Consider the following 25,667-nt stretch of genomic DNA (forward strand, 5'->3'; position numbering starts at 1 on the left):
AAGGTGTATCCCAGCTGCCTGGACGCCAGAATTTTTCTGAAAAAGGCAGGTGGGTGCGGGTCACCTGACAAAATAGAAAAGGCTTCAAAGTGCCTCGCATCCAAAGGGGTGGGGGGAGTAGGAACCAAGATCTTGGGCCTTCATTTTATTTTTAATTCTAAAAAAATTGGGAGTTATCTGCTATCTAAACCTAGGAATTGAGGAGACTTGACACTAGGGATGGTCTTGGAGAAGGATAAATGTAATTTTCTCTGAGAAAGGAGCCTGAGGATGATGGGTACTTTGGGGGTTCTGGAGGCTGCCCCCAACTCGGCTCTAGCTGCCTCCGCAGGGTTACTCAGTAGGGGTCTAAGCGCTTTCAGTTCTTCAGATGACGGCCAGGTCAGGCTTGGTTATGAGGCTTCCAGCAGCGTGTCCCTTCTGTCTAGGGCTGAGTGGGGGGCTGCCAGGGCTCCCCACTGGGAAATATGTAGTTCTTTTCCTAGAAAAATAGGTGGGAGTAGGGAGAGCATCCCTTCTCAGTCCCTTCACCCCTCCAGCCGTCACTGCACCAACCAGTGCCACAAACCTTTGCAAAGCCTCGCTTCCCCCAGATCCAACCTTAATACCCCATTTATTAAGAAAAATATTTAAAATTCGGTATGGCAGAGGGAGGGGGCCGACTCCCGGCCAGAATCCTTCCTTTCCTCCTCTTGCGTTCCCCCTTTGCCCTTTCTGAGCTAGCTTGGAGCAGCCTGGCCCGTTGGGAGTGGGCGGTGGGCGAGGGTGGGGTGGGGGTCGGGGGATGCTCCCTCTCCGAGAGAATTGGGTAAACATGGCGACCGCGGCGCCCATTTGCACACGCTACACAAATGCATCGCATTCCCGGTTGTTTGCAGAAAATTTACAGCTGAGTAATAAAAGTTTACGATCGACTCACAAGTTGGATTGGCCACAAGAAGTCATGTGGATTCCATCCATGAACGTGAACTTTTTATTGTGGTTTGTCCGTTCGGAGCGCTCCGCAGAACAGTCCTCCCTGTAAGAGCCTAACCATTGCCAGGGAAACCTGCGCTGGGCGCTCCCTTCATTACCAGTATTTTTTTTTAATTAATCTGATTAATAATTATTTTCTCCCCCCATTTAATTTTTTTCCTCCCAGGTGGAGTTGCCGGAAGCTGGGGGCACCTGGGGAGGGGGGATGTGGGGGAAGGGGCAGGAGTTGAGGACACCCCTCTCTCCCTTCCGATCCTTTAGCCCCCCAAGGGGCAGGAGGAATGCGGGAGCAGGAGTTGAGATAGGGAGCTGAGATGCCTCCGCCCCTCCCCTCTCCCAGCCTCTCCCTCCTGCCCCTTTCTTGCAACTCTCCTTAATTTTATTTGGCTTTTTGATCATTGGGATTATTCTTTTTTATTTTTAAATTTATATAAAGTGTATATGTGTGTGTGAAGCTGAGACAGGCTCGGCAGCGGCACAGAATAAGGGAAGACGAGAAAGAGAGAGTGGGAGAGAGAGAGAGGCAGAGAGAGAGAGGGAGAGGGAGAGTGACAGCAGCGCCCGGTAAGTGTTTCCTTATTGGTTCAAATATGTAACTAATGGTCCGTAGCTGGGTGGCGGTTTCAAGATAAGGACAGCAGCGGCTTGTCTTGGTTAGAGAGGAGAGGGGGGCTGGCGAGAGGGTGGGCGTGTGGGGAATTAAGGGGAGAAAAAGTGGGCGTGGGGGGGAGGATTGGGTTAAGCTGTAATACGGTAGTGTGGGAAGAGTGTTGTCCTGATGTCACTGTGCGCCGAAGTTGGGGGTCGGGGGGTAAGAGGACTGCGCCTGTGGGGCTCAAGGCCGGGGTCTAGTACGCTGATGCGCTGCCTGATGCCCACCCTGTCCTTACCTATTAAGAGATCTGTGGCCTCTTGGCTAATGGGACTGGGACGGAGGGGGCCCGGAAGCTCAAACTCCAGGGCAGGAGAGAAAATTATAGGCTGTAACCATTGCCCCCTGAGCAAAGTCAGCCCCCCAACCCCCAAACAAACTTTCCAGAGCCCCCTCCTTGCCCGCAGCCCCCTCCCTCCCAGAGAGCGCCACCGCGAGAGCTCACACATGCGCAGTGCGGGCCCAGAGCCGGGCGGCTGAGCAGGAAGAGAGCGCAGCTAGGCGGGCGGCGGGGCCTGTTAATTGGCAATTAGGGGGGAGGCTGTTGGCTGGTGCGCGTCAGCAGAGGAGAGTGCGTCTGCCCACCCCCAGCTCCCGCCCCCACTCGAGCGGACGGAAAGATGGGAGGTGCCCAGCACTGCGGGTGGATGAGTGGGGGTGGGGGACGCGGTACTCAAAAGCCATCTTGTGCTTGGAGAAAAGGGGCCAATCTGCCTTCTCTCACCGGCCCAGAGTCCCCCACCCCCAGCCGCGGCTACTGTACCCGGGATACCCACTGGGCTGCTTCACCCGCCTCGCCTGGCCGCTCTGAGCTAGGATCTGCCTCGTCGGAGGCGGAGGTGGGAATTGGGGAGGCCCCAGGCTGGCTGGGGAGAGGCCCAGGCCTCGCTGGCGGGGCCTCTTGGGTGAGTGGAGGCAGTGAGGACTCAAGGCGCGGCTGGCTACTGGGGTAGGGACGTCAGAATCAGGCGTCCCGGAGGGTCCTGGGCGCTCGGGATCTTCCTAATAATTGGTGCTAATGGCGTGTTGTATGGTCTTAACCCGACACATATGGTTTCATAACACAGTGGCTTAATTTCTTCCAAATGTACGTGGCCCTGAATGTGTTGCAGTTTGATATATGACCCCGCCCTGCTCCCTGGCCTGGGTCCGAGGCGGCCCCTATATGTGTGAGCTTCTGTTTGTAAAGGGCGATGCACACAACAAGCGCTTACACACCCAGGCAGACACACCCCAGAGCTGGGGGAGGGGAGAGCATACTCCTGGAGAGGTCTGAGAGTCTGGGGGCCAGACTCACCTTCAATCCGAGCTAAGAGCTGCCCCCCACCTCCAATCCTCTCTGGAGGCGCGACTGGGCTTCTCCGCCAAGCCCGAGTGGGGGAGGGGAACGCTCCTCGATTTCCTGTTTAAACCCTGACCCGTCGCCTGGGGGTCGGGGTTGGAGGGTTGGGAGGGAGAACCTGTTTTTATCAAATTCTCAAAAACGTAATTCGACTGCGTTCAAATCAAACCCCATTGGGTCCGAGTTGATGGTGAATCTTCTCTCCCCTCCCCCACAATCCCCTTCCCTTCCTCTCCTGCCCCCCCAAAATTCCCGTTTCATATCCGACATAAAGGCCTCTGAGGTATTCTCCCGGGGGAAGAAATGGCATTTTCTCTCCCCCTTCCACTCCCCCCCCCCCAATAGGACTTGTGTGTCGGCAGAGGCGTCTGCCGAGGGGCTAATTTCGCGTTCCTTGTTTACGATCGAGAAAAGCGCTTGGCTCTCCCCAAATGGGCCCAGCCCGCCGCCTACTCAGGCTGCCGCGCGCTCTCCCGCAGCTCCAGCGCAGCCCAGGGTCTGACGCCCCGGGTAGCCAAGCTGCGGCCCGCCAAGACCTCGAGTCTGTGCGACCTGAGAAAGGCAAGGGGAGTGCAGTGGGCCAGTGGAGGGGCCCCCGGAGGCCTGAAAATGGGAGCCTTTCTCCTGGCGTTTTGTGGGAACCGCCGACCGGTGAGGTCTCTATTTCTCTTTCGCCTGTATTTTGTCTGCCCCCCCCCAGTTGTCTGCCACCCACCCCGCCACCCCGGCCCTGCAGATGGCCGCACTGACTTGGTTGGGGGTGGGGGGGACAAGTCTCCTTTGTTCGTCCTCCCCCGAAAGAGTTTCCGGAGAAGGCCACTCAGGACAGTGGGTATTCACCTGGAATATTAGAGGGGGCCCCTCCCTTCGGAGGGGTGGGCCTGGGGAAGGCTCCAGTATTTATCTCGGCCTCCAGGGATCTAAACAGATATACTGCCTGCGAGATTTCAGGGTGCTCTGTTCATGAGTGACGGGATAACGGCACCATCCTGAGGTGTTCTTATATTTTTATCAATTGATTTTCTGTCCCTTTCTGGCTAGGGTCCTGCAGGCCCCCACGTCCTTCACCCCCTAGATCCTCCTCATGAGACAGAGGGGTGCGGAGAAAGTACAGCAGCAGTGACTGATCCTGGTTTTCCAGTTTTCTAGCCTGGCCAGGGGATACATCCAGCCCCCAACGCCAGCCCTTTCCTTCCTTCCTTACTTTCGATTTTCATTCCCGTCTTCCTCTCCCACTCTGGTGCTCAATTAGAAGCACAAGAGGGGCCACCAGGGGCAACCCTCAGCCTCCTTGTAGGCCAATGTCTCTGTAAACGTGGTCCTCAGTGCAGGGTAGCTCTGGCATGTGTATCTAATAATAGCCAGGGCAGCTGAGAATAGAATCTGGCCTTGGGACTCTGCACGCCCAGGGCTAAATCTGGGCAGATGCACCGAATGTGTCCGTGGGGTTCTGGCAATACTCCCTGGAGCTCAGGGCTCTCAGGGTTCCCCTCTGAGTCCACTCTTTGGGCACCTCGGCCCTGCCCCTTACAGGCTTTGTCAGTCCTGCCACGGACTGTATTCCGCACGCCAGTTCCTAGCTAAGGAGAAAATGGGCAGAGCAAGCCCTTTCTCTCCCTGGTCTGACAGTTGTGATCCCTACGAAGAATGCGCTCTTGTTTGGAGAAGGCGGCCTTGTTGGGTTGGCTGTTGTGTTCCAAAACCAGCCTTGGTAGCTTTATACACTTATTATATACGGGCTCAAATGTACAGACTCCGACTAATGCATGAATATATACAGACTCGGATTTCCTCGGTGGTTAAGTGTATATTACCATGCTTGTACTCGCTCAAACACCGTTTTATGTGCATGCAAAATTTTGTTAGATGGAATTGGGCTCAAGGAGGCACTCGGTGCACCAAGAAGGCGCTCTGTGCATGCTCTCCTGCAAACGTGTGCGTGCTGAAATCGGACTACGCGGGTTCCAGGAACCGACTGATGCCACAAAGTCTTTCTCAAGATCTTATTGCCTTTACTGTCCAGCCAGCTGGGCTGGGGAAATATTGAATCCCTTCTACTTTCTCTCCACACCTCCCCCCTAGACTTCCCCAGCTCAGAGGCTGTTTACCAGGGGTACACTGTGGTGTTGAAAGTGAGTTTTGTGGGAAACTCTTTTTGTGGGTAAGGTGGACCTTTGAGCAGTTCTGAGCAGTTGGCTAGGCCTGGTGCTTGCTGCCTTGCTGGGACAGTGAAGGAGATCTGAGTGGTTAATAAGGTGGCCTCTGGCCTGTGGTCTGAGGCAGCTGTTTGAAGAGGCTGGTGGAGAAGGCGAGACAAAGTGGGTAGGGGTGTGGTGAATATCTATCCCCAGCTCCGGGCCCTGCTCACCACGTAGCCCAGCTTTGCCTTCGTCATCCTCTGTGGGGCCGATTAGGGGCTCTCTAGGCTTGCCAACTACCCAGATCTGGTTACTGGTATGACTTCGTTTTAATTCTCTCTACTACCGAAGAAGCTGGGGAGAAAGCTGACAGGCAGGACCGAAGAAGAAGCTGGGTCTAGCTGCCTGTGGGCCTGGAACCCTAAATGTGAGCCAGGGCTGGGAATTCCCAGCCTCCCTTCCTAGTCTTTCTCCCATCCGGGGCCACGGAAAGCCAGAGCAGGGGAGAGTGTACATGTCCTTGAACCGCTCCTGAAAGAAAGTAAGGACAGGAAAGGGGCTCCTGGGGTTTTCCTCAACTCCCTAGAAAATCAGGTTCCTCCAAAGACTTTCCTGTCCAGACACGCTGCGGGTGCCGGGACGTGCAGCTTTCTTCCAGCTTTTCCCGCGGGCACTGGGGGCAGCCTGGGGCTTTTGGACCTGGGCCATGCCCGGGTGCTGGGGTGACATTACCCCCAAATTGTGCTCCTCACCCAGCCCACGGCCTCTGCCACGGCGGCTGCGGCCGCCCCTGTTTATTGTGTCTGTGAGTTGTTTACTTGTTTTGTCTGCTGCCACCCTGCGTCAGAAACCCGCCAAACCAGCAAACTCACCCAGGAGAACAAAGTGCGGCGCTCTCCTGTGCTCCCTCCCCTTTCCGGCACCCTGCGCCCGCCATTACCTCGTCCTTCACTCTCCTTTTCCCAGGGGAGGAAGCAGAAATTGTCCTAAAGTAGGGCAGCTGTTTATGGGGTTGGGGGAATTATGGGGACACCATAAACCTCCGGGTGTCTGGGTGGTAGAGAGACTTAGAGCTGCCCTCCCCTTGCCTCGGGCTTTTCTTCCTTCCCCCTGGCAACTGCTTGCTTAAGGGGGCCACAATCATTGAGAAAGCTGAGTCCCCCTCACCCTACTCCTCCACTCCTTTCTGCAGGAGTTTTCCCTGAGACACAGGTTGTTGGGTTTTAAATCAGAGTAATGTTGGCAGATTCATAAAACTAGATAAAGCATGTCGTTCTCCCCTCGCCCTCCCTTCTCCTCAGCCCCCCAAAATAGCAGTGAATTTAAGCAAATCCTACAAAATTAAATTGCCCCTTCGCTAAAGATCCTATAAATCTCCAATCCCGCCAGGTGTAGAGTCGAACAGGCCGCTGTTCGCCTCTAATTTTGCTCCTGGCTATCAAATCTAAAAGAGTATCATCGAAGTAAGTAATATTCTTGTTTCTGAAATTAATTCCCCCCTCCCCGTCTCTCTCTTTCTCTCTCTTTTCGCCAGTGCAGATTAAATGGTTCTCTCAGATCTGCAAACAATAAAGGATGAAATTATTTATAGGGAAATGAAGGTGGTGTTTCATTGTTGGCTTATTGTTCCAGAACATAATAACATTTTATTTTCAAGGGGGAGAACTTAGGCTAGGGAAAGAAACAGGAAAGGAAAAAGTGTGAGGAGAGGCAGGGCACCCCACCCCAAACTCCTACTGTATATGACTTAATATGACATTTACAATTCCCTCATGGCAACTCGCTGTGACGTCATAAATGCCCTGCTCTTGAATTTTATAATTCTCTTAAACCTCCAAAGTAGGGCCAAGCAGTGCTTAGTGTGGAGGGGTAAAAGAAAAGCCAGGAAGCTGGGGTTCCTTTGGCCCCATTTTGGGGGCCAAAAATATTCTAATTATTTTAGATTTTCAGTTTTTTCCTCCTGGGCCAACCAGGGCCACTTGCTTTTCCTCCCTGAAATGTCACTCGGCATCTGAGTTTCCCTCCCCATTTCCAGTGGGGGTGAGATACTCTGTCCAAAGGCTCTCTTGCATGGCCTCTCCTCAGCTGATATTCAGCTGTTTGGGACAGAGGTGGGATGCTTACGGGCCAGGTCTCCAAAAGCCAGAAATGATTTCTTCCAGAGATGAGCCCAAAGGATCTCAGGGCTGAGTGGGATGGTGGGACAGAAATGCTTGGGATCTATTTTACTTTTTAACCTTCAGTTAGTGAAGTGAATTGAGAAGCTAATCAAATGCCATTGTGGGAGTTTGTGTCCGCTGGTGGTAATAGCATCAACTGGAGTGATGGTAAAGAAAGGTCAGGCAGAAGTCTGGAAAGAGAGAGGGAGGAGAGAAGATATGAGGGGAGTGAGCAGAGCCTCACCATGCACCTTTCTTCTCTGTTTAATTGCAAATAAAGCAAAAACAGCTTGGGTAGCCTCTCAACCTCTTAGCTAAAGAGAGAATTTGCCAGCCCAGGCCTCAGAGGTGTTTGGGTGTTTGGGGGCAGTTCTCAGGCGCTTGACATGCCCCATCTGGCCTCGTCCTCCTTCCCCCCTCCCTGCTGAGCCCCAACCCCATTCAGCTGGCCAGCCTGGGCCCTATCCCCAGAATATAAGCACCCCCAAATGGGATCCATTTCCGGGTTGGATGTGTCAAATTTCACCTTTCTCCAAGTGTCTCCATGCCTGAACTTTGAAAGGAGGAGGAACATTCTGTTTTGGAATGCAATGTGTGTATGGGGAGGTATGTGCTCAGACAACTTCCCACACCGTATCTATAAGAAACTGGAGGCTCCTTGGGTGAGCCATGCTTTGGTGTCCCCAGGCAGTCCCAGTTCCCCGCATTCAGGTTCTCTGGTGGACTTGGAAACTCTCTTTGCAATCCTTTGCCTCTGGATTCTATGGTGATCAAAGGAACTCCTACACAAAACACTGGGCGTTTGGAGTAGGATTTATTTTTTAATTTTTAAGTTAAAAAATTCTAATCATAAGCCAGTCGGGCCAACTGAGCAGTCGCCCTAGAACAGCAAAACCTTAACCAAACAGTGGGATTGTAAGGTGAGCTGAACAATTATTGAAACTGCAAGAGGGATTTCAGCCTTTGCCCAGTGGCACAAAAGGGGCTGGTGGGGCTACCGCTCTCCCCCTGCTCTTGAAATCAAGAACTGGCAGGGGTGAGTGGGGCAGCTGCAGTGGCTGCCGGGCAGCCAAGCGCCCAGGCCGAGCGCTGAGTCCTGCGGCTCCCGTGTCCAGGTCCTTGAGCAGCCTCCGGAGGCGCCGAGCTGTGGTTGGTGGCGCCGGCAGCCAGAAATGGAGCGTGTATCTGTGTGCAAGGCTGGGTGGGTCACAGACGTCCGTGCAGAGTTGGGGGAATCTAGGAAAAGAGAGAAGATTGGCAGAACACAAACTAACTAGGACCCCTAGAAAAGATTGTCCCCCAATAAATATTCCAGATCTCAGCCCTCTCACTTCAGATACCCTTCCCCAAGAAATTAATATATTTCCTAGAGCAAAGTGGAAAGCAAAGGCAGGCAAGAGGAGGCCTGCCCAGGAACCCCTTCCCAGCCAGAGTTCAGTCACATCCACCCTCTCCCCAAATGAGAGCTGCACAGGCTCCCAGCCCCTGGCCTGGAGCAGGTTAAGGCTGGGGCAAGCGTGCTTTACTCATTCTGAGTAAACCTTCAAGTGCCCAGCCTCCAAAGCACCCCTTAGCCTTGGGGACTCCTGGCCAGGGACTGCCCTCATGCAGGCCCATGGCGCCTGCAGTAAGTTCCTCTCCTATAATTAGCGTTCATGAGAAGCATGTGTTTTGGACTGGGGACATGGGGGGACTGGAGCAGCAAGAGGCAACTTTCCCCCTTTATTCCTTTTCTGTGTTTTTCTGAATTCTGTTTTCGAATCCCCTAATTACAGCTCCGAAAGCGAAAATCTGCTCTTGCCGCCAAACCCCCTCGGAATGCCTGATTCCGGAGGCCCAAGGGGCAGAGCGACTCGGAGACCTGCAGGCCTGATAGGGTTGTTTCTCTGACTGCTCTAGGCTTGTTTTATAGAAACAAAGAACAAGTCCCCCCCTTCCTAGGACTTGTGCATATTTACAGAGCTCAACTGCAGTTTTAATAAAACATCTGTTCTTGCTTCTGCTGATGAGTTTCCATAATTGTTTTCAGACAAATTTAACAGGAAAATATAAATATATTTAGAAAAACCCAAGTCCCAGCTATCCCCCCATTGACACTCGTTGTTTCGCCCAAAAAATAAAATTAACATAAAATGAGAAGAGGAAAATATAATCCAGTGGAGGGAAGATCGGGCTCATCTGACGTGCTCTCCCCCCTTGGAGCGAATCCTTCCAGCAATTTCAGCTGCATAATTAAAGATCTGACTGAAAGAAGGAGGCTTCTTTTTTCAGGAATGGAAGGTGATGGGGGAGAGTATGTTGGAAATTAATTTTGCCGAAAATCTTTAAGCAGTGGATTTATTTGTATTTCTGCTTCCCCTTCTCTCCCCCTTCCAGCATTTCTGCCTTTTCCCCTCAGCAGCTGGTTTCTGTTCATTATAAGTCGGCGAGACCTTTCAGTCTCTGCCCTCTGTTTAGGGACGTAATAAAACACTTAACTTTCCGGGGCTGAGACTTACATTCTGCTCCTCAGGTCGCCCACCCCCGCGCCCACTACTTTCAGGACCCAAAGGAGACTATCCCCAACTTTAGGGCCCCTTTCCCCTCCAGACTTTGTTTAGGGGGGCTCAAGGAAACCCAGGCATCCTTGCTGGGGGGAGCCCCTTCTTTCTCCCAAGGTCCTTCCTTCTCCCACCCCTCATAAAAGAGATTTAAAAATACATAGAAAATCAACACTCATTGAAAGTGAAAGCTCATTAAGACATCCTATCTTCCATCATTCAATTTGTTGTACATTGCAACAATTTAATATCTTGAAGGAAATATCACTGACATGATTTATCCCTCTAGCAATCTCTCTGAAATGGGGGGGGTGGAGGGAATTTACTCTCTCTTCTGGCCTGTTCTATGTGTTACACTGCTACCCTTAGGGCAGAAATGAGGCTGGGAACTCTGAGAGCGGCTGCTTGTGTCCAGGGGTGCGCTGACTTGTTTCTTAGCTCAGCCCCCTGGGTCTCCCCCCCCAACCCCCAGTTCTTTCTCGATCTACCTCTTGCCCTCCAGGGGGCCTGGAGCCCCAGCCAGCTGTTGAAAACCTCTGTCCAGGCATGCCATGAATTGGAGGACAGCTGGATTCTAGAGCAAAAAGCAAGTCATGCTGGTGTCTGTGTTTAGGTACCTGCCATGTTACCCCAAACCAGACAGCTCATCTCCAGATTTCTTTCTTAATTTGGAACCCTCCTTTACCCTTTCACTTTTATCTCCTTGAGCAGAAGAAAGTATGGTCCGAGAGGGGGAACCTTTATAGTGATAGGGGTCTTTCTCCCACCCATTTAAATACCAACAAATTTCCCTCCTTTCTGAAGGATTGGGGCTGTATTTTTAAAAGCCAACACAAATTGCCCGGCAGGAAGACTCTTCAATCCCCCGAAGAAGCTCATGTATTAGCTAACATGTTGTCTCCACCAGCTCCTACACACTGTCTGCTTTTGGGTTCGAAACTTTATTTTTCCCCCCTAGCGACACTCCAGGGAAACCTTAACGTTACAGAAGATGAATAAACGAGTTTTTTCCCAGCATAGTCCCGTTTATGGCTTTATTGCTACCCATTGATTACTCCGCTTTGTTACACAGAAGGAAAAGATCATAAAATCCGGCGACATCCGGGTTCTTGTTATAGCTAGCCCCCCCCCCAAAAAATGGTGAAGAAGAAATATGAGCTTCCACTGCTCCCTTCGCTAGCCCCACTGCCCCCTCTTTGTCAGCTCAAAGCATTTTCAGCCTATATCACGATATCAAATTAAGTTTGGATTAATCAGGAGAAAAACCCCATTTGCACACCTTCCGCTGTTTCACTTCACCCACTGCAGCTCCCTCAGAAGCCTGGAACTCAGCTGCCTTTTCCTAACCTTCTCTTCCTTTTTCTCAGCCCCAAGGGGAGAGAAAATGGGGGTAGGGGCTGCTGGGAGGCCCCGCTCAGCCAGGTGTGGCTGGTCCTTGAGTGAGAGCTCCCCAGGAGACCTTTGCTGGAATCTCCCAAGCCTCAGAGCTCAGGTCCAGGGATGCCTCCCTTGGCAGGGCAGAGTCCGGAGGGGGCTGGGGGCTTGTGCAGGGGCTTGAGCCTGCCAGACGCTAACTGTCCTTCAGAGCTCCACCAGCCTTCTCTTTCTGCCTGGATCCTATGTGAATTACCCCACCAGCCCTCGCTGGCTCCAAATCATAAATTCTCACCAACATAAACAGGAGTTGATGTGTCTAGAAAGACTCTCAGAGTTCTTTCTTCTTCCTTTCTTTCTTCCTTTTTCTCTCTCTCTCCCACCTTTTACTTCCTTCTCTCTCTTTTCTGTTGTATTTTTATATTTTCCCTTTTAGGGAAAAATGCTGCAGCATTTTCCCCCAAAAAGGGTGTTCTGAGAGGCAGAAGGGGGCTGAGAGGAAGAGGAAGCCCATGCATGGCCCCGTTGCTCACTTCAGCTCTGCCACCGTGTCCTGAAGTCTCATCCTTACCCCTTTAGACCTCCTTGCTCCCTACATCTCCCTTCCACCTAAGACTATCAGCCACACTTTCCTTCCTCTGAGCACTATGTTTTATGCAGTTTCTTCCTACTTTTGATTTTTTTAGTTATTGGGGGAAAATATTGGTTTAGTGATGAGGACTCAGTCCATGGATGATCAAATTAAGGTTTCCTGTAGGCTTTCTGGGGATTCCCCCCTGAGCTGGGAGGGGGGAGCTCATCCCATAAAGAAATCAGGATGTAATTTTAGAAGGGGGGAGATATAAAAGATGAAATCAGATTGAAAATAGAGGGATTTCTCCAGACCTGGCTCTGCACAGCACAGCAAAGTTGGCTGGGGCTGAGAGATTTCCTAGCAGGGCAGCTCTTCTTCCCTGGGCCTCACGGCCCTGCTAATGCCTATTCACCCTTCTTCACCTCCAAATCAGTTCCCTAACATATATATATATTTTAAAAGAAATCCAAGTCTTACTTTCAAAGCACACACTTAGTCTCAACTAGGGAATCAACAGAAGCAGAAGCGATTTTTTTTCCCCCTTCTTGACATCTGGCTTGCGATTGGCTGGAAGAGGGTCAGCTGACTTTGTCATTTTGTCTGTCCTGGATTGGAGCCGTCCCTATAACCATCTAGTTCCGAGTACAAACTGGAGACAGAAATAAATATTAAAGAAATCATAGCCCGACCAGGTAAAGGCAAAGGGATGAATTCCTACTTCACTAACCCTTCCTTATCCTGCCACCTCGCCGGGGGCCAGGACGTCCTCCCCAACGTCGCCCTCAATTCCACCGCCTATGATCCAGTGAGGCATTTCTCGACCTATGGAGCAGCCGTTGCCCAGAACCGGATCTACTCGACTCCCTTTTATTCGCCACAGGAAAATGTCGTGTTCAGTTCCAGCCGGGGGCCGTATGACTATGGATCTAATTCCTTTTACCAGGAGAAAGACATGCTCTCAAACTGCAGACAAAACACCTTAGGACATAACACACAGACCTCAATCGCTCAGGATTTTAGTTCTGAGCAGGGCAGGACTGCGCCCCAGGACCAGAAAGCCAGTATCCAGATTTACCCCTGGATGCAGCGAATGAATTCGCACAGTGGTGAGTTTTACAGCTCCGAGATATAAATTAAATAAACTGAACTGGCTTTATGACCGGCTTCCCTAGAAGAACGGGCGGAGAGAGTTTTTTATGGCCCCATAAAAACAATCACGCTCGTCTCCTCGCCGACGCCGAGACAGGGCCCCCTCTTCTGCCCCCTCTGCTCGCCTCCCGCTTGCTCGCAGGGGCCTGGCCCCCTCGGCCCCTGACGGGTTGGAGGGCTCCAAGGCAAGCTGAGGGGGCAGGAACAGGGCAGTGTATGAGGGGAGGGGGTAGGAGGTGGCGGAGCCCCCCAAAGTCGAGTCAGGCTGAGGAGAAGGGAGGGGGGAGAGTAGGGGACAGAGAAGTGGGGAGAAGTTTCCAAGGAGCTAGGGTGCTTGGGGGAGGTGGGGGAGCCCAGTTGTTGAGAAATAGGGCCCTCATCCCCAGTGTTTGGGATTTTTCAAAAACCAGTTTTTACACTTACAGCTTTCTGCCTGGTTCTTGGCCGCCCCCCCCCCCCCATTCTTTGGGACACTCACCTACCAGCACATGGTGGGGGACTAAATGAAGTTGGAATCCTGGCTGTACCCCCAGTGGGGGTGGGGCAGGGCAAAAGGGAGAAGGCTCTAGTCCGAGGGGGCCCGTGAGCTGCTGGCCAAGTTGGGAGGGTCAGGACTTTGCTAGGCTAAATCGTCTACGGAGGATGCCTCGCTGATTGTTTTTAGTGTGTTTTGTGCCTGGATCTCTAGGGGTCGGCTATGGAGCGGACCGGAGGCGCGGTCGCCAGATCTACTCGCGGTACCAGACCCTGGAACTGGAGAAGGAATTCCACTTCAACCGCTACCTAACGCGGCGCCGGCGCATCGAGATCGCCAACGCGCTCTGCCTGACCGAGCGACAGATCAAAATCTGGTTCCAGAACCGCCGGATGAAGTGGAAAAAAGAATCTAATCTCACGTCCACGCTTTCAGGGGGCGGCGGAGGGGCCGCGGCCGACAGCCTGGCCGGAAAAGAGGAAAAGCGGGAAGAGACAGAAGAGGAGAAGCAGAAAGAGTGACCAGGACTGTCCCTGCCACCCCTCTCTCTCCTTCTCCCTTGCTACCCTCCCCCCAATTCCCTCCTAATCACACACTCTATATTTATCACTGGCACAATTGATATGTTTTGACTCCCTAAAACTAAATTAGGGAGTCAAATATGGACCTGAAAGTCAACTCTGGACCCCCTCCCTCACCGCACAAACTCTCTTTCACCACGCGCCTCCTCCTCCTTGCTCCCTCGCTAGCTCGTTCTCGGCTCGTCTGCAGGCCCTTTCCCCTGCCCAGGCCTTGGGGGCTCCGTCCCTGAACCTCGCTTCAGACTCCACAGATTTCCCTCCAAATGAGGACTTGGCCTCCCACCCCCTCGGCGCCTCCACCCCCGCCCCTGCGCAGAGAGCCGGCTCCCGGGCCGGGGCCTCCGCTCCGGGGCCTCAGGGCCCGGCCTGGCAGCCGCGGAGGGCGGGAGGCCCAAGGAGGGCGCGTCGTGGCCCCACAGCAACCCCCAGGGCCTCCCCGCAGCCCCACACCCGGCCCCTCTGCCCCAGCAAATGCCCAGCCCAGGCAAATTGTATTTAAAGAATCCTGGGGGTCATTATGGCATATTACAAACTGTGACCGTTTCTGTGTGAATATTTTTAGCTGTATTTGTGGTCTCTGTATTTATATTTATGTTTAGCACCGTCCGTGTTCCACTCCCATCTTAAAAGGGGAAAAAAAAAAGAGGGAAAATTACAAAAAGAGAGAAAAAAAAGTGAATGACGTTTGTTTAGCCAGTAGGAGAAAAAAATAAATTAAAAAATCCCCCCTTGTGTTACCCTCCTGTATAAATCCGACCTCTGGATCCGTTCTCGAATATTTAATAAAACTGATATTATTTTTAAAAGTTTATATCGGGATTTCTGTTAATTCGCTCGTGCGCCGGCCTGGGGTGAAAGTTGGAGCCAGCTCCGGGCGCTCTCGCGTCTTCCCGCCGCCTGCAAGACCCCTGCGCTCGCCTTTCCCGGGAGCCGGGCGCAGAGCCGGGGCCGTCCTGTCCTCCTGGTGAATGCGCTAAGGGGCCTGGGAGGGCTCTCTGGACTTCCCAGCGGAGCAACACACTCACCCCGCAAAAAAAGGCCGCATAGGATCTCGTTGCGGGTATGGGAGGGGAGGCCTGAGGTCGCTCGAATTGGTCTCCAAACCCACAGAGGCCTTTCTTCCTGCCTGTGGTAGCCTGGGGTCCTCGGCTTCTGAACCCCGATCCCCCAAGGGCCAGAAAAGTAGCCTTCGCCAGGCACCAGGGTCTCCCCCGTCCACTACCCGGAGTGAGGAGAGGGGCGCCGCGCGAGCAGCCCCCAGCCAGCGCCAGGCCCAGGCCGGCTGTTACGAAACGTGGAGGAGGCGGAGAGCCGAAGGAAAAGAGAAGACCGCGGGATTTGAGCCTTTCCGCAGGGACTGAGCGATTCAAGGACATCTCGAAAAAGAAAGCCTGGAAACAGCCTGCTCTGGGACTCCTGACGGGGCTGGGACAAAATTCCTTCTTCCTCACAGCCCCAGTCGCAGTCTGGTTCCTTACTCCTTGGCCTCTAAAACTCGGCGGGTGAGGAGCGCAGCCAGACCCTAACCCTGCCCCAGCTCAGGCCTTCTCTCCTGAAGCCCAGCCAGAGAAACCTGAGTGGACCTAGGGAGTGAGGTAGTGAGGGGGTCTCCGGGAGGGAAAAAAATCCGCCAGAGTTTTCCAGACCTTCCAGATCCCCGCCAGCGCCCCCTCCAGCGCCTCCGCGGGCGGGGGGGCAGGAGGGGGCCTCTCCTGGCAGGGGCGGGGATTTCCTGGGGAGAGGCAGGCAGGGAAGAATAAGACCTGGGGCTAGGGGAGGGGGGTCGGAAAGGGGCCGAATGGCTGCGGAGCCCCTGGCCACAGGCTGTGAAGGTTGCCCAGGCGTCTGCCCTGCCCACCTCCTCCATCCCCCACCCCCAGCCAGGTCTTTTCCACGCCTCCAGATAGCTGAGGAATTGCTCTCCTATGGACCTTCTGTATCTAGGTCCCTGAAAACCTGTTCCAGAGGCCTTTTCCAAAAAGGGCACAAATTAGGCCTTTTCCTCTGTCTTGCTCATATAATATTTGTGGAGGCTTCAATCTTGCTTCTCCATGCCCTCAACTGACATCTATTTTCTATCCCAAATATCTGGCATAGAATACCCCATCAGGGTCATACACAGGGATGCAGAGCAGTCCTCCAAGCCCATTGTGTCTGGTTCTACACACACACACACACATACACAGAAAATTGCCTAGTTGCCACTCTGGGGTCCCAGCATGATGAGGTTTACTCAACTCCTCCAGGATCCTCACCTCCAGGCTCATCCCAGAGTTCCCAGTACTTTCAGCTTCCTGACCCTCCCCCCTATCTAGTTCTGTCCACCCAGGACCCCCTTCCTGGTAGCATCCTGTCCACCTCTCCAGGGGCTGGGTTCACTTCCCCATGCTAACAGTCACTTCCTCAGCAGTAGCAGGGCCTTGGGGCCTCCAAGGAGAGCGACCTCGATGCTTGGTGTAGAGAACCTGAGGTAAATCCCTTGGGATCTCCAACTTGGCCAGGGACCCCCCTACCCACATCGCCTTTCCTCAGCCATTTTTGAAGATTGAAAGGTTCTGGGGGTGGAGAGACAGGGCTATCCGTTAGTTTTTGTATCCTAAGCAAGACCTCATCTTTCCTTAAAATTAAATACAGTTTAAAAGGCCATTTCAATGGTTTGTTGCAGCCGCAACTAGCGTCTCTACAGGGTAGAAAATCCAGCGGTCTGAAGGCGAGCCGACAAGCCATGCTGCAATTCCTCAAAGTAGGCACCAGGTGTCGCTGTGGGCTCGTTGTCCCGGCTACCCCCCAATTCCAAGAACCATTTTTTTTTTTCTCCCCCTCTCTCTCTTTCTCTCTCACTCCCTCTCCCCCTTGGTTGGGCTTTGCCAACATATCAAGATGCGTTTCGCCGGCTTCCATCACTAACCTCCCGGAGGTCATCAAGCCAAATTTATGAGTGGCCGCTCCAGTCACGTGACTCTATTTAAGGCTCCCTTATTTGGGAAGAGCGCATAGGATAAAGAAAGAGATATCTCCACCTATAAATTGTGCACTTTGGAGAACAAAAAACCCCTCAACTTCAAAGAGTCACAAATCACCCTTAATCAAAAAGGGTGCAGAAATTTTTTTTGGGCCCTCCCCGCCATGAGCTCCTACGTAGCCAATTCATTCTATAAGCAGAGCCCCAATATCCCTGCCTATAACATGCAAACTTGTGGGAACTATGGATCGGCCTCAGAGGTGCAGGCATCCAGGTACTGCTACGGTGGATTGGACTTAAGCATCACTTTCCCACCGCCTCCGCCTTCCAACTCTCTCCACGGGGTAGACATGGCTGCCAACCCCCGGGCTCACCCCGACCGCCCCGCCTGCAGCGCCGCGGCCGCTCCGGGACACGCTCTGGGCAGAGATGAAGCGGCTCCTCTGAACCCCGGGATGTACAGTCAGAAGGCGGCTCGCCCAGCGCTGGAGGAGCGAGCTAAGAGCAGTGGGGAGATCAAAGAGGAGCAGGCGCAGACAGGGCAGCCCGCCGGACTGAGCCAGCCACCGGCCCCGCCACAGATTTACCCGTGGATGACCAAACTGCACATGAGCCACGGTAAACTTTAGGACTTCATTTTGCGCGCTCGGGTCCGCCTGGGTTTTATAGGCCATGCGGGGCAAATAAAGAAAAAAAACCTGCGGCCATAAATTTTACGATCCAGGCATCAATGGCTCGTAAAACTGTCCACTAAAAGGCTTAGAGGCTGTGTGCGCCCAAATTTACGACGACATAATTGGATCATAGGAACAAAACGTGTATAAAAGGCAATATTCAATTTTTGGGGGAGAGGGAGGGAGTTAAAAAAATAGAGGGATCTGAAGGGTGAGGAGCACGGAGCTCCAGAGCGGGGATCCCCCCGCGGCTCCCTCCCTCCCTCCCCTGTGGTGCCGGCTCAGCCGGCGCTGGCCGCTCCGGAGGATTCCAGCGACTCGGGAGGGGCGGGAGGGGGGTCCCCGGTGCTCGGATCTCGAGGGTGCTTATTGTTCGGTCCGAGCCTGGGTCTCCCTCTCCCCCCAGCCCCCTCAGTCCCTCCGGCTGCTGAGTGAAAGCTGCGGCGGAAAGTTTCCTGCCTGGGCAGAGGCGCTTCTCCCGGGGGCTAGATTGGGCTAGGCTGGGCTGGGCCGGGCCCGCCTGCGGCCCGCTGGTCCTGCCCTGCCCTGCTCGCCTCCTCTCCCTCCGGCGGCGGGTGGGGGCCTGGGCCGGGGTCGGGGCGCTGGGGCGCTGCACGCTATTCACCCCTTCCTGGCTTGGGGGGGGGGCTTATATTCCAGAGACGGACGGCAAGCGGTCCCGAACCAGTTACACGCGCTACCAGACTCTCGAACTGGAAAAAGAATTCCACTTTAACCGCTACCTCACTCGCCGCAGGCGTATAGAGATCGCCAACAACTTGTGTCTCAACGAGAGACAGATCAAGATCTGGTTCCAGAACCGCAGGATGAAGTGGAAGAAGGATTCCAAAATGAAAAGCAAAGAGGCTCTTTAGAGGCAGCGGGGAGGCCCGCAGATAGCACCCCGAGCCCGCTTTGGTCCCCGCGCCTTTCCTTTTCGGTTTTCCTCTCTATAATTTGGGGGCAAGGACGGGGGCGGCAGCACCGGCTCCGGGGCCTCACAGACAAAAGCTCTTTCCCTTGGCATTCCGCATCCCCACCGACCCCTTTCCCGAGGGGCTATCCGCGCTGCTTGGACTCCCTCCAGTTCTGCTCAGCACCAGGGGAGGGTGGCGGGCAGGGCAAGCTCTGCGGGGGTTCCCCAGAGGGCTTTGGGATCCCGGTTGGTGCTGAACGAACCCGGGCCTGGGCCTCCTCTTGGGCTTCCAGCCCCAACGCGGCCCTCCGGTTTAAGGTGGGCCCAGCAAGCGCTCCAGGACCCGCGGCCCGACACCCGCCCCCCACCGGCCTCCCCTGTCCTTTGTTCCCGGCTTAGGCTGGCCAGGCGGCTGAGGGTTGGCGAGAGTGGTTGTGCTTGGCGGAGTCTGGCCCCAGACTCGGGGTGCTTCGTTGTAGCGACTAAGCTCCATGTTTGGCTTTTAAATGATTTGCATATGAAAGGGGGAGATGACTGAAGGTCCGCCTAAGGCCCCCTCTTGGGGGGGGGGGCTTAGGCTCTAGGCCTAGGCTCTCCAAACCTTCTCACCCATCCCTAAGCCCGGTAACCTCTCCAGCCTGCGCCCCCGCCCCCGCCCGCATGCCCTCTCAGGTCCCTCCGCCTCAGACCACTAGCTAGCTCAGCTATGGGGGTTCCTTGCCACTGGACCCCAGCAAGCAGTCCTAGGTTTCTTGGCTGCCCACTAGTCCCTGCCACAAGTCTCTGTGCCCTCCTGCCCCATCGCTGTTGTCCAACTATTTATTGACTCCAGGTCTTTCCTGAAACTATATTTTGTCATATCAAATAAAGACAAAGAGAGAACAGGACTAAAGATGCAGCAATGCCTCTCTGTTTGGGGCACGTATTGGGTAAAAGTGTCTAAATGGCTATAGAGTACAGGGGAGGCCCACAGCTTCTCTGCCTCTTTTGAAAAAAGAATTTTTAGGAGCTTCGAGAGGGATTGAGAAGAGGGTGGTGAAACTGAACTCCTTCCCAGATCCCTGGTTCCCGGAAGGGCCTTTGGGGAAAGGGGAGGGCACTTAGGTGGTGTGTACTGACGTTTCCCACGCCGTGGCTTGTCCAAGGCTTTCAGGCCTCTGTACCCCACTCCCACCTTGGCTGGGTGAATCTGAGGCCTTTAGACAAGCAAGCAGACCACTGTCTCCCAGAGCTAATCTGCAGGGCCTGGGGGCTCCATGGTGCTCAGACTCTTGGGTCCTTTTGGGTCTCTGAAGATCTCTCCCAGGCCTAGGTGGCCCATTTGGTCCCAAGAAGGATTCTCAGAAAGAGTTGGTACTGCTTGGTGAAGGGGTCTGGGGGGTGTTAAAGGAACTGTGTGTTAGCTTTTTAAGATACCGGGGGAGATGGGAGCGAGGAGGGCAGCCTACAGTGAACCTGCCTGGCCGGCAACGTGCAAACCAGTTTCTCCCACTTCTAGTGCCTAAGGCTATGCAGGACAATTAGCTGGGAAAGGAGTTGTGTAGACTGGTGCCTGAGTCCCGTCTGTTTGCCATCATTTGTCTCAGTCTCTGGGATTTTGTGTGGAGGGGGAGGGTGGACTAAAGGGAAGGGGAAAAGGCAGATAATTCAGGTGGTGCTAAGGCCGGCTGAGGCCCGTACTCTGCTCTGCTCCGGGCTCCTGGAATGGGATGGGGGAGGAAGTACTTTATAGGAGAAACAAATGTGGGAAGGGTCCATAAAACTTTACTGCATTTCCTCTCCTGCCTCCCACAACGGGGGTCATTTCCTGGAGCCAAGACTAGGCCCCCCACACTGGGGGAGGGTGGGGTTCAGGAGCTGGGCTAGAAGGCTGCTTTTACAGCCAAGAGGGAAAGGGAGCAGAGAGACTCTGGGGAGGGGCAAGGGGAATATTTATGATTATTAATGCTGATGCTCCTTGAATTTATTATAAGGACTGACTTCTCTGCATCCCACTGCCTAAGCTATCCATCTGTCTTTTTTTTTTTTTTTTAAACCCAGGAGTCTTTCCTCACCCCGTGCCTAGCACGTAGGAGGTCTCAACAAATGTTTATTGATCTGTGCCCATTGCTGTGCCCTTCCGTTTGCACTCAGGCCAGGTTAGGGTGCCCGTTCGGTCTCTCCCTGACTAGCACACAAGAGTCTGCCCAGCCTAGCACCACCTCGGCTCCGCTCTCAATCTCTCTCTCTCTCAAATAAAATGTGTAATTTTCTTCAGGGAGTTATTTTAATTTTTTCTCCATGCTGAGTAAAACTATTGGGCGAGCGGTGAAGCGTAGAGAAGCACTGACGTCTCCAATGGGTAACGGTTAACTAAGAAAGAGGCCGTGGCACCCGCCATCACACCCTCCAGCATCCCGGGCTGCAGAGGCCCAGAGCTCCCTCCCCAGGGGATGCACCACCCCAGGGGTAGAACCAAGGGCTGGGCCAGGGCGAGGGGCCAAGTTGTCAGACCCTCCCTGCAGGGCCCACCAGCCCCTCTTGGCCCGGAATGCCTCCTTCCTGCAGTGTTAAGGCCTCTTTCCCTGGAGGAGCTGGAGGGTTGACTCAAGTTTGCCAGACTTGGGTGGACGCAGCCGTGCTGGCTTGCCCCCGCCCTTTCTGTCAGGGTGCAGGCCTGCCCCAGGCCCCGGCCTCTGCTTCTGTGGTGTCAGCTGCCACAACTTTAGCAGAGGGCTCCGACGTACTCCCCTATGCTGGGACTAGGTATGGCCCAGACCCTCGCTTTCTCCCAGAGTGGAGTCTTCTGCTTTGAAGCCTGGGCTGGTTCTCCCAGCCAGCCTCCTGGAACAATCTGCAAGCATCAGGATTTAGCCTTGCCCTGGAAAAGTTAGTGGAGGGGCTTCCAAGTCCCAAGCAGAGACCATGGAGCCTGACTCCCCACTTTGCCCAGAAGCCCAACCCCTCTGGCAGCCAGACAAAAAAAAGGGGGGGGAAGAAGCGTGACTTACCTTCCCGGGGGAGTGGGAAGAGGGGGACATGACCCACTCTGAGCAATTAGAGGAGAGAGGAGGAAAAAAAAAAAAGGAGGAAAAAAATATCAACACGACCTCGAAGGCGACAGGTCCTTATGGAAATAAGTAAGTAAATAAATAAATAAGGATCCACCCTCTCCCCCCTCCCCACCCTGCAAGGGGGGTGTGGGGGTGGGGCAAAGGAGCAGCCTAAGGGCTTTTTAGTGTAACTGAGCATTAGAGAAATACGCAGGCTTCTATGTGAATTTAGGAGTTTGAAACTTTTGGAGGTTATTTATGTGAATGGCCCGAAGGCAAGCCCGTGAGTGGCTCTTGGGGGACCACGTGATGTCATTAAACCAAGTTTTATGGTGTAGGGAGAGCTGACAAACCCACAATATATTTACATCATATATAATCTTAACTGTCCAGCCACGCAGCTGCTGGTGAGGTTTAATGCTAGGACAGAGGGCCTGGCAGTTAGAGGGGATTACGGCGCTGGGGATGATGGTGAGAGGTTACATCTTCGCAAATGAATCCCAGGCGAACGCTGTAAGTTAATTTTCTCTCTCTCTGACCCTTTCTCCCCCGTTTACCTAATCCCCCCTCCCCATGATAGAAGGCAGTTCCCACTCATTAAGGGGAGGGGATGAAGGCCTCCCCAGGCATTCCCAGGCTAGGGTGGAAGAGTAGAAGCCGCTGGGAGGTAGGAGGATGGGGGAGCTTGTCTCCTCTGACCATTCTCCCCTCCCTGCCCTTTATTTACTCCAGCTGCGAGTCAACTGTGGTAGAGAGGCCTGGGTTCTTTAGAGCTCTGCCAGTTCTCCCTGACCCTCTCTCCCTTCTCAGTTGGGAAGAAAGACTGCGGCAGACACATGGGTGTTTGGTGTTTGTAGGAGTGTGCCAACTCTAGGCGCAAGCGCAAAGGGCCTCTGGGCCCCCCACCCCCGACCAAGGAGGGGGCCAGTTCAGCCCTTGAGCCAGTGGTTCAGAGTCCAGGCAGGTCAGGCAGCTGGAGAGGGACGCCAGGAAGGCAGGCTTTGGGACTTCTGAGTCTCCAGGGTGCGACCTGAAATTGCAGAAGCATCTTAAAGGAAGCTGGCTGAGCCCAGAGAGTCCCAAAGCATTTTCTCTTTCCTCACCACCAGGCCTGGTGGACAGCTGTCCCAGCATCTGTAGTCTGGGGTCTTGGTCGGCCTGGAGCCAGGGTAGTTTCATGCCTCCCTCTAGCTGTTGGGATCTTTCCTGGCATTCCCAAGCCCTTGCCTGAGGCAAAAGTAGGCCCAGGAGGGACTACTTTTAAGAGTATAAATGGGTTGGAGAGTGGAGGCAATGTCTTTACTAGGCTGACCAGGAAAGCCCCCCAGCTCTGGGGAGAGAGTGGCTTCCGTGTGGTAGAGTAGCCATCAGGGCCGGATATGGGCATGGAGTTCTTCTGCCAGTCTCAGGCTCAGGCTCCCTAACTGTGTCTAGGAAGGAGGCTTCCGGCACGGAAGGCGTGTGTCCTCCACACCTGCGAGCGCAGACCCCTCCCCATGCGGCACCCGGAGCTAAGCCAGGACAGCAATGACATAGAAACTCAGTCTCCTTGAAGGGGCCGACAGAATCCTACTGAATCTGGAGGGATTCGGAATCAGGGCGGAAGGTGGGCCCATGGAGGGAACTGGTCCAGGCCAGAGAAAAAGGAGAAGAGTGGCGGGGCGAGCCAGGTCTGCACCTTCCCAGAAGGGAGGACTGCTGTGGGGATCCAGGGCACACGCTTTTGTGGAGAAGCGCGGTTGAGGACGGAAAGAGGATGTAGTTAGTGTGCCCCTGCCGCCCAAGGGGACTGAGGAGGAAGCAGGACTCAAGCAGAGACAGAGAGCCCAGGCCCGCTCTGAGAGAGTGAAAGGGAACAGAGACCCAAAGACACGCCTGAGCCAGGCGATCTCCAAGCCCAGCTCTACCCGGCTCTCGCTTGCATAAGCAGCGCTGAGGCAGGACCTGGGGGACTCCCTGAAGCCATCCCTCTGGGGACCCCTGTCCCAAACCATGATTGGGCCTCCCTTGGTACCATAGTCCTCCCTACTCCTTTATTTCCCAGGGAAGCATGAGGATGCCAGAGGATTTCCCCAGGAGCCCATTCAAAAAATTAACTCTCATATTCTTCCTTTCTCATAATTAGCCCTCTCCACTCTCCCCTCCTCAGTAGTCTGTGATTTGGGCAGGGGGGGGGATTCTGGAAACTTTCCATTCAAGCCTCAGGGAGATGGGAGTTTTCCTTGCTTTCTAACTTGACTCTTCCCCTCCCGCCAGCTCCCCAGGGCTTTAGGGAGCGAGTCTAATGGTTTTCATCCAAGAATTTAGCCAGGGCCAAAGTTCCACACCCAGGCAAACTCGGCCTTCCCGTACCCCTGGCCAAAGCGCAGTCCCATTCCGTTCCTCTACATGGAGAAGGGTGTGTGTTTCTGTTTTATAGATTTACACAGCGTCTCTTGGGGGTTCAATGGCTTCCTCATCTCCTTTTCTGTTCCTTAGGCTCAAAAGTTCCATTTAAATACCACTCCCTCTTCCTGCCCCAGCAATACTAGATCGTCCTTCCTCTCAATCTGTCTGGGCCAGTTTTTTGCTATTTTGTAGAACAAATACATAAAGACAAATATAGATAGAAGAAAGACAAATATAAGTTGGGCCTGAGATTCTTGCTTTTTCCACCCTGCCCCCACCCCGTACTCGATTTTAGGGTCTTCCTGGAGGAGGAGGTGGGCGATCCATCAAGTGCCAAGGTGCCCTAGTCAACCCGGGAAGCTTTTAATTTTGTTCCTAGGTCTTTAACCCTGGAAAAGGTCAAACAACCAATCAGAAATGTGCTAAGCAGGGTCACATGGCCCCCACCAACCAATCAGCCAAAAAGTACTTGGGTTTCTGTCTCGCCCTTCCCCTCCATTCCTCTTCCTCCATCCCTCCCTTATCATCCTCTTTAGCTCCTGGGTCTGCCCTATCTCAGATAGGAATGGGCAAAGCGATGCTGAGAATATTCTAGACCCTCCCTTTGTCCCTGAACTAGTTCTAGGGACTCTTTGGCTTGTGTCCTGTAGTTCTAACAATGTGCCTTGGCCTCGAGGTCAGTCTCAGTTGTACAGGGATCTGAAGTTGTGGGAGTGTCCTCTGGATCATTCCCATTTTCTCCGGTGAGATCCTATCCAATTCACTGGGCTTTATAGATGTGGACTCTCGATCAGGGTGTACAGTAGGTGTGGATATGAAATCCAGTTCTGAATTCAAATTCTGATGGCAATTATCCCCTAAACACTTACCTTGTACCAGTTTTCATTCTCTTCTGATCCTCCTGGGGACAGGTGGGGGCGAGTAGAACTTTTTTTTAAATTTATCTCTCTGGAAGTGCCCCAGAGCCATTTGCTTTGTCAAACAACCTCTGATGTGGGGAAGGGAGCAGAAGTGGGTTGAAAGTTGTGTTTGGTACCTCTAGCTTGTTGAATAGCTTTGAGACAGTTGAAAAAGGGTTTTGGAGGGATGCCTGGGTGGCTCTGTCAGTTAAGAGTCTGCCTTGGCTCAGGTGGTGATCCCAGGACCAGGTCATGATCCCAGGGTCCTGGGATCGAGTCCTGCATTGGGCCCCTTGCTCAGCAGGGATCCTGCTGCTTCTTCTGCCTGCCACTCCACCTGTTTGTGCTCTCTCGCTTGCTCTCTCTGACACATAAATAAATAAAATCTTTTTTTAAAAAGGGATTTGGAAAAAGGAGTGAGCACAGAAAATCAGGACCCTCCCCTGATATATTATAAAGAGTTGATAAATTTAAGTCCTTTTCCTTTGCATTCTAAATAATAATAATGAACAACTAAGTGATGATCCTGTGTTCTGGCCAGTAGCTATTAAAGAACACAGCCACCAAAAGTGTGGCTTCCTGTGTTTGTGTTTACATGGGTCAAGTCAGAACAAGCAGTGGGTGGGAAACTATTTCTGAGCAAGAACACCTGATGGCACAGAAGCTGTGCACATAGGACAGAAGTGCTGTGTTTCCTGAACACCTGGGCTGGGCCCTGAGCCAATCCACTCGTGCATGGGTCCAGACCCAGACATTGCTCCCTCCAGTACCCTCCGGTCTCCAGGGCTTTGTTCCATGGTTAATTTTAAGGTTGAGTTCCCCTTCCCTCCCCTTCTC

General features: G+C 53.6%; 2 protein-coding genes across 3 annotated transcripts; both read left to right on the forward strand.

Annotated features, from left to right (window-relative positions):
• Nucleotides 1-1,502: 1,502 nt before the first annotated feature.
• LOC111157998 (homeobox C6) lies at nt 1,503-14,588 on the forward strand. Of its 2 annotated transcripts, XM_022519770.1 has the most exons (3): nt 1,503-1,539; nt 12,515-12,860; nt 13,592-14,588. In XM_022519770.1, exons 2-3 carry the CDS (start codon nt 12,707-12,709, stop codon nt 13,897-13,899), a joined length of 462 nt encoding a protein of 153 aa, XP_022375478.1. In that variant the 5' UTR covers nt 1,503-1,539; nt 12,515-12,706; the 3' UTR covers nt 13,900-14,588. The 2 variants fall into 2 exon arrangements, with proteins under 2 accessions (XP_022375478.1, XP_022375477.1); XM_022519769.1 differs by lacking the exon at nt 1,503-1,539 and having other exon boundaries at nt 12,136-12,860.
• A 2,464-nt stretch (nt 14,589-17,052) lies between these two features.
• LOC111157936 (homeobox C5) lies at nt 17,053-18,762 on the forward strand. The gene is made up of 2 exons (XM_022519677.1): nt 17,053-17,539; nt 18,256-18,762. The coding sequence occupies exons 1-2, from the start codon at nt 17,086-17,088 to the stop codon at nt 18,468-18,470; spliced, it is 669 nt and encodes a 222-aa protein (XP_022375385.1). The 5' UTR covers nt 17,053-17,085; the 3' UTR covers nt 18,471-18,762.
• The last annotated feature ends 6,905 nt before the right edge of the window (nt 18,763-25,667 follow it).

This window comes from Enhydra lutris, unplaced genomic scaffold, assembly GCF_002288905.1.
Source record: "Enhydra lutris kenyoni isolate GAN:26980312 unplaced genomic scaffold, ASM228890v2 scaffoldscaffold56, whole genome shotgun sequence".
Taxonomy (NCBI): Eukaryota; Metazoa; Chordata; class Mammalia; order Carnivora; family Mustelidae; genus Enhydra; species Enhydra lutris.

Coding starts and splice junctions, on each gene's coding strand:
- LOC111157936 (XM_022519677.1), top strand. CDS start 17,086: ATGAGCTCCTACGTAGCCAATTCATTCTATAAGCAGAGCCCCAATATC. Junction 17,540..18,255: donor CAAACTGCACATGAGCCACG/GTAAACTTTAGG, acceptor CTTATATTCCAG/AGACGGACGGCAAGCGGTCC.
- LOC111157998 (XM_022519769.1), top strand. CDS start 12,461: ATGAATTCCTACTTCACTAACCCTTCCTTATCCTGCCACCTCGCCGGG. Junction 12,861..13,591: donor GCGAATGAATTCGCACAGTG/GTGAGTTTTACA, acceptor CTGGATCTCTAG/GGGTCGGCTATGGAGCGGAC.